The 13,958-nt window shown below is 41.9% G+C and overlaps 1 protein-coding gene across 1 annotated transcript in view; it reads right to left on the bottom strand.

Moving 5' to 3' along the window:
- CLASP1 (cytoplasmic linker associated protein 1) overlaps nt 1-13,958 on the bottom strand; it is a 188,866-nt gene that overhangs the window by 121,309 nt on the left and 53,599 nt on the right. The window contains exons 7-8 of the mRNA XM_075093052.1: nt 13,129-13,226; nt 11,919-11,986 (exon numbers count right to left, since the gene is read on the bottom strand). Coding sequence (XP_074949153.1) covers nt 11,919-11,986; nt 13,129-13,226 — 166 coding nt within the window. The remainder of the gene's footprint in view (nt 1-11,918; nt 11,987-13,128; nt 13,227-13,958) is intronic.

Here is a 13,958-nt window from a genome sequence, read left to right as displayed (position 1 = left end):
CACACCCATACAAGGCTATTACAACATAGTCAACAGGCACTTTAAAACAGCCCTGTTCATTTCCCATTGACATCATTAGAAAGAGTTCATTAACAACAAAGGGAGCAGATTTGGACTAAAAAAAATAGCGTAAATTTATCTTTCCTACCTCTGCATCCAAAACTCTATCAAACCACTATCCATCCTGGTCTCAATGAAGTTCAGATACGTTTCATATTAATTGGACATTAGCATCTGCATCTAATACCAGACTTCCGTGTGAAGCATCTAAAGGACTTTTGTGGAGCCCTGACAAGCAATGAAGCAAGGTGGACCAGGTCTGCCACAGGAAAAGGAGCAGGTCTGGAAATGTAGTTGCTACAGGTTTTGCCCTTCTTGAGAAAAGCAGTTCAGGCAACACCGTACCATGAATGAAAGTGTTTCTCTCTTTCTCTATAGTGTACTGTTTGTGCTAGAATTCACCTGGCTTGACTTTGAAGGCCAACAGCAAAGAAGCAGCCGTTAGCAGTTTTCCTCATGAAGATTTGGCTACAGTGAGCTCCCTGCAGGCTACTTGTAGGGTGTAAACTAAGCCAGGATTATTCAGGGCTGTCTGCAGTTTTGGGCTTCAGGGGAATAAACAAGAGAGAGACTCAAACTGCTTTGCACAATGCAACAAAAAGATTCCTTTGACAGAGCAGCAGGGCAGAATTAATTCCTTCAGCAGGCAGAAGAAACTAGTCATAAAGTATTTGGTGTCTTAATACTACAAAAATAGGACTCTTACTTATGATAGCTTGGTTTTGTTCTACTTCACATCACTATATCTGCGCTACAAAAAAAAAACACTTCAGCCAAACATAACGAAGGAGGAGGACAATGTAATGCCAGACCAGGGCCAAGTACAGACAATGCATTAACTGTACTTCCCAGTGGAGTAATAAATCAGCACTCATCTACTCCTGTGTTTAGAAAACAGGTCCTCTTCATGCCCCCGACTCACACAGCTGCAATTGCAGTTATGGTTGTACCACTGTATGTTAACACTGGATACACCATCTGTATTAGTAGGTCTTTCTCAGAAATGGACTTGGTAGTCTAATCTCATCCAGCCTAAGGTCAGTGATTTGAATATGAGAAGTGACTAGATATGAGACGACCTTCATGCCTGCAAGCATTTGTTCTTTAGAACTCAACCAGGTGCTCTTCAGTCTAGACACTTGAATAAAATCCCATGGTTATGGAAGCTCCAGCTTTGTCACCAGCAGGAGAAGCACGCATGTGTCATGTACTCTTATTCCCCCTAAAAGCCTGTCCTGTATTTCACCGATTACCTTAGGGTGACTGCTGTCCTCAGACAGCAGCTGAACTCAGTTCACTTCTTAAATGCTCAACCTGAAAACAAATCTCATCAAATAAATGAAAGCAGCAGCACAGGAATTCAAAGTGCTCCACAAGAGGTGCAAAAAATTTCATTTCCCCCACAAGCAGTCTTTGGCCATTGCTGAGACTGCTGATTAAGGACAGCAATTTAATTCTAACTAGGACAGTGATGCTATATAAAAACAGCCCAGAGTATTTGCTTATTAGAAGTATCAGGAGACTACTCTCAAGAACCCAGCACCCAGCCAACATTAAAAAAAAAAGGGAAGACCCCTACCCTCCACCGCTTTTTGTGGAGACTGAACTATTTTCAGGCCTCAGGCAAAGTTTCCTACGTCAAGAACACTTTTGTAATTCTTTCCATAACAGCAGAAAGCATGTGATACCTTCACTTGTTCTCACTGAAGTACTTTACTGTGCTTCCCTGACAAGTGTTGCAACCAGTATGAAACACAAACAAACATGACCCAAATAAGCTTTACAAATCTGCAGAATATACAACTGTGGGATACTTTTTACTCACACCAGGTTGCCCTTAGTGTACAGCCTTCCTTTAGGATATTTGAGTAATTTGTACTCCCATCTCAGAGACTTGTTGAGAATTAAAAGGCTGACTTAAAATCACTGCTACATTCACAATGATCAATATGTGTATGTGCGCACACGTGTATCCTATTGATAAATTTGCCTCTGGAAGATACTGTGTACAATAAATGACAAAGCTAACAGATCAAAAACGTGAATTTAGAGTTACTCCTTTCATGTGAAAATGGCACTGGAGTTAATATTGCTCCAGCCTTGACTCCTAAACTCTTTCTGACAAAAGCTCTACAAAGGAGAGCCACCTGGGCAAAGCAGCACAGAAGATACCAAGAAACTGGTCCACAGATTTTAAAAACAATGACCCCTGCAGATCTGAAGCTTTGTTTTACAGATTAAACCAACCTGATATAAAAAGACATGAAAGAAACTGGAGGAAAAGAGCACAGCAGAGAAAACAGCCACACTAGTAAGCATTACTGAATTGTGATGGCCTCCACAGCTTTACCAGATGTTACTGCAGTTTCCGTGGGAAGGGTATAGGATCTTTTCTAATTCATCCTCATTCTTGTTACGGACACTGGACTGTAGATTCATCCTTGCTATGTGTTCCAAATTGCATGCGTTCTTCAAGACAGCTGTTGAAGTCTCTCAGATCCACATGGTACTTTTACCAAACGGGATGAAGAGAACAGGCCCTGCATAAAAAGCAGCTCATCTCCAGATGTGCAGGATATTCATGCATTTAACCTCCAACAGTGTTAACGGAATTGTGCATGTAATCTTTTGCTCACAAGGTCCACACTGACCAGCATCATCTCATCATTAGCTGCCCGCTCCTTTAACCTACATTTTATGCATATGCCTTGGAAATACCATGCAATGCAGTGGTAAAGTGGTTCTGCTTGGTTACACCAAAGCTTTGCCAAAAGAGCATTTCTGTGTTCATATAAAACCATCAGGGGTTAGGGAAGTGATGATACACACGCAACTAAAGTAACTCTGGTCTACTGCTTCTTTGTAAGGGAATCCTAGCATCAAGGTACTTTGGATTCAATCCAGAAGACACAATAGCACTAACAACTTACACACTTATTTTTCTTCTGACATTTGCTACTACCGCAGTTCAGACAACCAATGGTGACCTGGAGGTCAGACATCTCCCAACAGATAAGACCAGATGGACTATGGCCACAGGCTCCTCATTCCATCAGCTGATCTTTGAAAGCCGAAAAGTTCCCAGCATGATGATTTCATCATGCTTCATTAACAACAACAAATATGTGCTTGTTTTCTTCAATAAGCAGTTAAGTACATCAGTTATTCAACACAATTCTAACTTTGGAAAAATAATAGTTTATTCTCAACGCCTCTTTTGACCTGGACAGGAGGAGCCAGCCTAAAGAGGTGTCTCAGGTGTAGATGGTGACACTGTCCAGTAACAGGTGATTTTGTTCACAATCAGAAGGAGAATTAGCCTAGACAGGTTTTGGTGTTTTGTTCCTGGAGCTGGGAGGCATGTACTGACTGTTCACAAGTAACACCACACACATGCAATTCCATGCCTCCTCTGAAAATACATGTAATTGCCTTGGAAGAGCATCATGAAACCATAATATTCCAAAAGGATCCAAGCCCCTAAAATTAAGAACTGGTCACAGAAATGGCACATACTGTCACATGTAGTGTCAATTCCACAGCATTTAATTTGCCCAGGTGATTTCCACTTTCTAATCCATTACAAAAAGAGCTGCCAATTAACTCGCACCTTGACACAGAAAATATCAATACAAAACCAAGGTCTATACAACTCAGATGGCAACAGCCTCAGACTTCCTAATAGGATTTCAACAGGATAACAGGTACACCGAACAGAGGGAAGGGGGAAGAAAAAAGAAAACAGATGCAGCTTTTTCAAAGATGGCTTACAGAAGTAATTTCCTCTGAAAGCTAAGATGAAAGGCACAGGTACTAAAAATAAATGCACTACATGCTTCCATCCTGTAAGTTATTTCTTCACAGGTGAATAGATACAGAGCTCGTCTGCCTTTCCATTTCACCTAGTCCCCCTCCAGCCTCTCTGACTTCCACAGATATCCTTTCTGTTAAAGAAACACGGTTAAACACACAAAAATGCAGAAAAGCCAGTGATATCTCTATTTGTCACATTCTTACAACTGGGATTCAATGTTAATTCGAAAGTACTTATAACCAATTTAATTATTCTTCCCAACCAATGCTGCAAAAGGAAACAGAAAATTAAAGCCTCGGTGATCACTCAAAAACATCACAGATCAGGAAGGGTATCTGAAAATACCTGTCCTTCACCTCTCGCAACCTGTTCTGTTCCTGTATATATGCACATCCTCTTCCTTCACCCCATCAAACAGATCATTTTTCATATTTTATGGAAGCTTAAACAGAGCTTGATGCCACCAGGCTACAGATGTTTACAGGCTATTTTTTTTAAAGTGCCACTTTTACTGCCAGATTGCTTCAGTCTCTTCACGCCATTAAAAAGAAATTTAACAGGCAAATATTCAGACACTAACAAACAAACCTATCCATCCCTGTGGCATGTTCATTAGCACCTACCTTTCCCTGTAGTCATTTTCTGCAGTGCTTGTGAGATGCTGGGGAAGAGCACTGTGCTCCGGGAGCAGCCCTACAATACATATCTCAGCAACTTAACCACCAGCAAACTCTCCACCCTCCTGAATGACTTCTCTGTATGACCTAGCAGAAGATTGCCACCTCTCCTCCAAAATAAAAGCCTGCTCAGCATTCAGCTGAGTGCCATGTGTCCTCCTATGCCTGCTTGCTCACACCCTTCCCTTCTAAATCGGACAGTTTAAAATCCAGGAGGTACTAATATGCTTATTCACGAAGTTGTGTAACAAAAAGGGAGCAGAGCTCATACTGTCCATTTATACCTTCCACAAGGAGGTACTATCAGTTAATAGCACTCATTCAAATATCACTCAGAAATTACTGCTCTCTCAAGCCCCCCAAGCAGGTCCTAGCTTTTTTTTAATGCCACAGGAATGCTCAATCAATGAAGTGAATTTTCTATTTCAACTTGAAAACAGTATTCAGAGAATAAGCCATAAAGGAAATTAAATTGCAGAAAAGCACAGTACAGTGTTTGTTGGTTCAAAACCTCTCTGTGTTATCACAGACAGTTGCCCCTTTTTCCAGTCTGTAATTCTGGTGCTTGGATGCATGTTGACAAACAAACAGTATCCCACCCACAGATGCATGGCAATACTTGGCAAATGCGGGTGATTTTTCCTCCTTATACTAAATATCAAAATAGCATTTTGGTGACTCTGCTTCATTACCAGCAAAACACAGGGATCTATAACAGTTCTAGTTTCCATCGAATTGCCTCCAAGTTGTCAACTTCATCACAAACAGAATTCCTTCAACAAACAACATACTTACCTTAAGCAATATCTCAAATTCAGCAGTGGTTCTACTCAAGAGTAATACTGGTCCTTTATAGGCTTTCAGTAACCGGAATTATCACATCTGCTATTGTAGCATTGTTTTTATTAACCTGCTTACTCTTAGAACGCTAACTCACACAGGCAACTACTGCATTCGCATCCTTCCCTCACCTTACTCTGTAGAAGTAGCTGTGGGGAAGAGACTGCAGCTCCAGACTTCTGGCTTTAAGATCTCCTGCTTTGAGTTCCTTGCAGCCCAAGAGCACTGCCACCTCCACCATCCCTAAATCTTGGTCTCCCAAGAAACATCAAAATTCAGAAAGTTCAATCCCCTTTCAGAACAAGAAGGCTCAATCCCCTCCCTACCCACAGGTACCATACTGGCACACCACCAGAGCATCCCTGTGCACACCAATGTAGAAGCATCTCCCCAAAATTGTGTGACATGTTAAAAAAAAAGGAGGGTTTACAACAAAGAATGTCATATTATGACATGGCAATGATCAAGAGCATAAAAAAACCCCACACTGAACAATTTTGGTTACTAATAGCTTTGGTTTGAGTCATCGTTTCCTATCAGCCTGTATCTCTCAGCAGATCACTTATTTCATTCTTAGTCTGTCCCAAAACTTAATAAAGTCTTCTGGAGTCAAGGTCTGATCCAAAGTCAATTCAAATCCATGAAAAATCTGCCCTTCCAGACCTAATACCAAGAAAACCCAAGCAGCACGAATTTCTCAGAGTCTCTGATTACATCCAATAGCCTCTCTCTGTATCACATCCAGCTAAAGATCATCACACAATGCCACATGAAGACAGCAGCTGACTCGCTGGCAATTATTGGCTCTTTCATGCTGAAAATGTATTTGTCCCAAGGGAAAAAGGCATCTGCATAATTAGCAAAAGCAGTTACACAAAAAATAATTAGCTTGCTGAAAGCCCAAATAGGGAAAAACTATAATTTTTCCTTCAAAAGGCTGACTAATTATATGCCAAATAACAAAACATAGATGCTCTGAGAATCATCGAGAAATCCAACGTGGATTTTAACTTCATATGCTAGCTATAAGGGCTGCTGGTAGCCTAGCAACAAGCAGCATACTTCAGTATGCCAAAACCTCCCTCTGCCTTAATGAAACACCTCAGATTACTATGCAAACCTCCCCCACCCCACTATGCATTTGATTCTTGTATGACTAAATGATAAAAACAAAGCCTAGCCAAATAATCAAGCAATTCAAGATAAACTCAACGAAGCACTAATGAACCATGGTATAGAAAGATAAGTAAATATGAAACATTATTAATTATTTTCATAGACTTAAAATTCACATTCAGATTAGAGATGATTCAATAGATTTATTCATGGGATCAGAAAATGCCCTACTATTTTAACCACCTTTTTTAGCAGAATGAAGAGTTCTCTTTATTTTGGTCTTGGGAAGCATTAGTTAAGGAATCTTCAACAGTTTACAGAACACCCGCTCATCTCCAAATTACTCCAGATATACAAAAAACACTGCTGCAGCTGCTTTCTTTTGTATGCACCTTCAGTGACCTGCGAGAGGAAACTTATCCCAAACAGTAGCCTCAATGCTAAGAGACCAGTTTTTGTCATCATTCTTCTTTGACCAGTTCTTCTGCCATATTTCACCATTTCAGAAGCTGCAGTTGCTTTCCAACCTGCCCGATATCGTGTTCTGCAGTATGTCAAGTCTGACAACCATTTGTAAGTCTGATTGTAATTAGTGCAACTCCAGAGCTCCTGGGCCAAGGCTCAGTTGTGAGTGACACTTTGGCCAACTGCTTGCTCTTGGTTACCCACCTGAGCTACCCACCAGAGGAGGACAGATTCGTCATATTCAACCATAAGACCACATTAAAAAAAAGTTAGACCATCTTTGCTAGTGAGGTGAAAAGTCATGACATAGCTTCAGTTAACCTTTCCATTTCAGAGGCATGTGTTAACCCTAGGCAATGAAAGCCCTTCCCCAAGGGGTGAACCCTGTTGCTTTTCAGCCAGGTCGTTCTGCAGCCAGTATTCACCCAACACAGGCAGCAGCTCAGGGCAGAAAACCCAGCATGAGGGAACTGATGCTGCTCCTTCCACAGTGCCATTTTACACTGGCAAGGGCTTACAGTCTGCAGTTTGCACGAACACTTGCCAGTCTGCCTCCCAAAACCTCTGGGACACTCATGCAGTCTGCGTAGAGCTAGAAATAGCACCTGCTACCTACCGAGAGGGACTAACGCAAGCTTGTAAGACAAGGTACAACTGAACCATATTGCCTGAAGTCATCTGATCCAGGCCATATAACCTGAAGGTTAAAGCATCAGTGGTCTGTTCGCCTGGTGGAGTTACAGTCTAAAAGGAGTGGTATTAATGATAACAGATAGACACCCTCATAATCAATACTGTACTCTGCCAGACTCAAATGATTAACAAGACTGAGACAGCTATTTCCTGAGAAAGGCAATTCTTTTGGATATATAATATTTATCATCATCTTTCCTGGTGACTCTGACAGCCACTGAAAGCATCACCTTTGTTCAAAAGCTGTAGGAGGTGTCAGGGACACAAGAAACCCAACAAGCTTAGCTTGTCTTTAGGCCATAATAAACTTGTGACCACGGGTGAAGATAAACCTCCTCCACTGGCTTACACAACCTCAAAAAGATAAACTGAAAGTTGCACAGAGCTGTTGACACATTAGATACGCTGAGCATGTATGCTGTATTTGTGCTGTGCTTGGAGGGCGAGGAAGAAGCAACAAAGCCAGCCTTAGCACTACAGGAAACTGAACCCTCCCCTCAAACACATGAAAAAAAAAAAAAGATATTAATAACTAATGTTCTCATTATTAGCTTCACAAATGAAAACTACTTTAAAATTAACTCACGGAACTACAGACTCTTTTTATTGTTAGGGAAGATTAAAAGGTTCTGGCAGAGCAATGGGAGATCCTATCCTTTCCACACCTTGCTCTCTGAGCCCTTAATGCGCTCCCACTCTCCCCAACTCCCTTTCCCCCAGGCTACTTTTTGGTCTCAGTGCCCACACAGGAGATCAACGGAGGAGAAATGCTAAGACACACACTCTCTAGGGATTGCATCCAGCCACAGTGCAAGCAAGGACAGTGAGACATCAGCAGATCAGGTTAAGCAGAGCAAAGAAGACAGGAGTACATGTATCTGGAAGCACAAAAAGCCTATCATTGGAGTCAAGGACATGAGATAGGGTGTGTAAGGTCTTGGGCACTGTACATGCAAGAAAGTTAAATTTTCAAAACAGTGACAGAGGAAGGGAATAAAAAGAAAAAATAATTCTCAATGAAGCCTACAACTAGCAGATCTAGTACACATAAGACATTTTACTTGCATTTATGGAAAAAAAATATGTTCCTATGGAATCCTTCCCTGGCAATTTTAAAACATGGTTTGCTTTCTTGGAAAGAGATGGCACTAAGAATTGTCTGCCCTGAAGAGGTCACCCCCATTGTCCCATCCTGCTGCTTCTGATGTTTTCCATGGTGCCAGCAGCCTTGAATCACATCACAGCATGCAGTAGGATGTTCAGTCTAGAGACTAGAACCACCTCTCAAAAGCCAAGGATTAGCAAGTGATATCTCTGGTACTGTTCTGGGATGTAGAGATCCTAAAATAATTCCACAGCTAAAACTTGCATTGCAAATAAATTAAGTCTAGTTTCTTGCTCTTCAGTGAAATTTATTCTTACGTGTACCTCATCTACTTCATACTAAATACTCTTCTAATCAGTTAAGACATACCAGATTTTTCTACTAAGATTGCCTTCATTTGGATTCGAAAAACCCGCTTAAATTTGGCTGGGGGCATGTTAAGCTCCAAAATCTTTCCTCACACCCCTAGAGAACAAACCCAACATAAATGCCATCCACAGTCATCACCCACCACAACATTTGTTTACAAAGACCATTAGCAATATATCTCACCACAGAGCACAAGTCTGCCTCCTCGAACTCCAGATGACAGCAATCTACGTAGTACAATGATGTAGCAAATTAACTTTGTCTTTTTTGAAAGCCTGTTCTATTCCACTGCTAGCAAAACAAAAATCATACCATAGCCTAACCAAGCGGAAAGCAGAGAAGCTGGATCAGCAGTAAGCTTGCTTCAGTTTGAGTTAGGATTTCAGAACAAACACCTGGAGACTGTAAGCCTTAAGATGTTTGCTAAGGGATTAAACATTTACTTCCCTGCCTTTTAAAAAAAATTACAAGGACAATTGTTTCTCAACTGTAAGCCTCACCTACCTATATAGCCAATATTTTCCCACATTATGCAAAAGTATGATTTTAACACATTCCATCACAGAGGAACCTGCACTAGGTCTTCATCATTCCCAAACATACAAGAGAATATCACATCATTTCTGAATAATCCCAAATATAACTTCAGAATTTTCAAATCAGTCAATTTTATTATATCCTGCAGGGATGAAGTTTACCATATTTTAAAATAGATATGGCAAGAGGAATGGTGCCTAGAAGTGAAAAAGTTTTGGGTTTTTTTTTTCCAATTCAGGGTTGCCGACAGCTCTCTGCTCTCTTGGCTTCTAAGAGCATGGTGGGAAAGACTGGGGACATCACCTCTCCTGCTCTTGGCCTTGTGGAGGCTGTGAGCTTGATAGGAACCCAATGTTCTTCATCTCTGCTCTACTCAGCTGTTGGCAGGAATCACAAGATCACAGAATCCCAGGTTGGAAGGGACCTCAGGGATCATCTAGTCCAACCTTTCTAGGAAGAGCACAGTCTAGGCAAGATGGCCCAGCACCCTGTCCAGCCAAATCTTAAACGTGTCCAACGTGGACGAGTCAACCACTTCCCTGGGGAGATTATTGCAATAGTTGACTGTCCTCACTGTGAAAAATTTCCCTCTCATGTCCAATCGGAATCTCCCCAAGAGCAACTGGTGTCCATTCCCCCTTGTCCTCTCCATGTGACTCCTCGGAAAACGGGAGTCTCCATCTTCTTTGTAGCTGCCCCTTAAGTACTGGTACACGGTGATGAGATCCCCTCTGAGCCTCCTTTGCTCAAGGCTGAACGAACCCAGCTCTCCCAGCCTATCCTCGCATGACAGGCTTCCCAGTCCTCTGATCATCCTGGTGGCCCTTCTCTGGACCCCTTCCAGCCTGTCCACATTCTTTTTGTATAGCAGGGACCAGAAGTGGACACAGGGCTCCAGGTGTGGCCTGACAAGTGCTGAGTAGAGTGGGATAATGACTTCTTTCTCTCTGCTGGCGATGCCCTTTTTGATGCAACCCAGCACCCTGGTGGCCTTCTTGGCCGCAGCAGCACACTGTTCGCTCATGTTGAGCTTCCTGTCCACCAGGGCCCCCAGGTCCCTCTCCACAGAGCTGCTCTCCAGATCCAGCCAGGTGGATCCCAGTCTGTGCTGCACTCGTGGATTATGTTTTCCCAGGTGCATGACCTTGCAATTCTCCTTGTTGAACTTCACAAGGTTCTTGCTGGCCCACTCCTCCAGCCTATCCAGATCTCCCTGCAGAGCAGCTCTCCCTTCTGGAGTGTCTACTTCCCCACTCAATTTGGTGTCATCTGCAAAATTAATCAGGCTACACCTGATGCCGTTATCCAGATCACTTATGAAGATGTGATAACATTGGGCCCAAATGTCAATCCCTGGGGGACCCCAATTGTGACAGGTCGCCACTTGGAAAAGGAGCTACTTACCGCCACCCTTTGGGTTCGGCCTGTCAGCCAGTTCCCCACCCACTGCACAGACCACTTGTCTAGGCCATAACGCATTAATTTCTCCAGGAGGAGACTATGGGGGACCGTATCAAAGGCCTTGGAGAAGTCCAGGTAGACAATGTCCACCGCCCACCCCACGTCAACCAGGCAAGTCACTAAGATGAATGCCCTCACCAAGAATTCTCTCAAAAATCTATTCCTAAAGAATGAATGATACTTATTTAAAATACTTTATAGCTTATAAGGTTATCTATAAGAAAAGTAGTAATAAATATTTGTTTTTAAAGTAAGCAAAATACTAGTCTCAGACAAGAAAGACAGAATTAAGACTCTGATAAGGGTCTTTGACTGTCCAAAGTATGCAAACTTAGGAACCTGAAAATACAATCCCTAAGCAGTATGAGCTTTAAATGGAACACTACTACATTAATACGTACACTTTCTGTGCTATTAGGGCATTAAAATGAAAAGGTCTCTTCTCCTAAATTACTATTTAACTTATGAACAATTTAAACAAAGATGCACATGGATTTGAGAACAGAAGATGTTATGAAACTCAAGAGGAAGAGAAGGACAGCTCTAACAACACCTTCTGTCCTTGAAACTTATGCTTCATTCTCCTTCTGATACTACTAGGAAGACAGAGCAGACTAACTAAATGTCAATTTTATTTGCTGCAAAAGCTATATCTAAATTTCTGAACAATCACCCACACTTGTTTTCCCTGACAGAATTCTTGCTCTGTGTCTATTTGAATGCCTCACCAACTGAAAATTGCTAAAAACGCCAAAAAGAGAATACAAGTACTTCTACTCACCACCTGAACTCTGGATCATGTTTCCAGATTTTTGGACCTCATCGAATTTTGTAAAAATTACATTCAACCTGTTTGAAAATTAAAGAAATACACAATGAACAGACAAATTTAACTTTCAGGAATCTTCTAATTTAAGATGCTAGAGGACAAATTTTGTTTCACTCATCATTGGGAGCACTGTCAAAAACGTCAGCGTGGAGGGTAGGTTTTTTTAAATTAAAAAATATCACAACATGCAACAGCTGATAACGAAACCTGAGAAACAACTAATAATACAGAGGTGTAAGAGTTATAACTGGAAATACTACATTACTGAAGATGGGACATGCCTAGTTGTAGATGCATTTCCAGTTCATTACCACTTTGCCTATCTTAACTACTTGCAGAAATACCACAACACACCCTTAAAAGACAACTTCACACGACATTTGTCTCTGGCCATGACGCTTCCTTCCCATTCAAGCCACAGGCCTGGTAGAGCAGCAGATCCTTATCACATCTCATTACTCCTCCTCACAGAGTTTAATGCTTTAAGCCACATTGTGGAAGCAGATGTTTTCACTGGAGAACAAGCAGCAAGAGCACTGCCTCCCGCTGCGTGCACCTCACCTCTGAAACCTCTTCCCTCCTCCCTCTGTGCATTGACACACTGCCATCTACTCCATCCTTGGGTCTAACCATGCTCCACCCTGCACACTGGAGATTGCAGCAAGATGCAGAGCTGCTTTCTTACCACATCTGAGGTGGCAGAGGCAGAGGGACAGGGCTTTGATTTCGGTGTGGGGTTTGGGGGACTTGGGCGGGGGGGGATGTTTTATTTTTTGTTTTTCTTTTAAGAAAGCCTTGGCACTGATGATATTGACTGTGGGGGTTTTTTTCTTTATGACAGCCTTCTAAGTTGTGTAAACATAGACTTCTCTGAAGTGTCTTCTCCACACATGCAGAAGAGAGGAAAAACACCACATTAAATCTTAAACCAGTTAACTACATATCTGTAATAATTTTATGGGTTTTCCAAAGATGCTGTCGCATACTTGGGCAAAGGTACAGGATCCACATTAAATGAAACCTGAGTGTTTGTAGGATGGAAAAACCCAAACCCTGATCCCAGGAAAGGTTCAATCATGCAGCTCCTGAAACCTTTTAAGGGAAGGAAGGGAATAAAAAGCAGCCCAGAAGTAGTGAAGACATAAGGACATTCTCAACTTACCGAGATTGGGGTAACCCTTTTTTGCTGAGATCAGCCCTTACGCGTTCACCAACATGTCTGTAAATTTCCACAAGGCTGTTTATTGCTGCATCTCGAACCTGAATGTGAGATATGAGAGAAATCAATCATCTTCATAATTTAAATAAATAAATCCCTGCCCTGTCCTGGGGAAAGAAATTTACATATTTCTCAGCAGCAACAGTTGACACTAAAAATTACCACAGAGTTCATGAAGGGGCTTCCATCCCTGCATTTCAGATATTAGCAGTATCAGCAGGTCTAATCTAATTGAAAAGGCAGTCAAGACATAAGATGAAAAGTTTCATACATAGGGACAATACATAGGGACATACAAGCTCCACCCACTGTGTACAATAGGTACCTTTACTGGATCAAAAAAGAGGGGAGAGAGACATGAATAGACCTTATACTAGTACATTATAAGACAACCCGATTTTTAATGCCGTCTTACAAACTTGTTTGTGTGTTGATAATAAAATATGAAGTAATCAAATCACCTGAGTCACCATGAATTTTGCATATTTTCCAAACTGATTTGCAAGAAATTGCTGAGCACATCCTTCCCTCTACCCAACAGAAGAGCCACAAATCTGATTAAAGTGTCACCTTCCTATACAGAAGCCCCCTCCTCCATCAAACACAGCAGGCAGAGAAGGTAAGTTATCTGCTCTGCCTGCACAAATACCTACAGAGCCGTGCACTTCGGCTTCTTGGAAGATGGCCTGGCAGCTACCCAAGCACCCATACACATCAGGACTGGACACAGGATATTTCATGGGCACAACCTAGAATCACACCTATGCGTGGGA

This window comes from Phalacrocorax aristotelis, chromosome 5 (assembly GCF_949628215.1).
Source record: "Phalacrocorax aristotelis chromosome 5, bGulAri2.1, whole genome shotgun sequence".
Taxonomy (NCBI): Eukaryota; Metazoa; Chordata; class Aves; order Suliformes; family Phalacrocoracidae; genus Phalacrocorax; species Phalacrocorax aristotelis.
The sequence above is the reverse complement of the archived record's forward strand: the minus strand, read 5'-3'. Positions and strand labels throughout refer to the sequence as shown.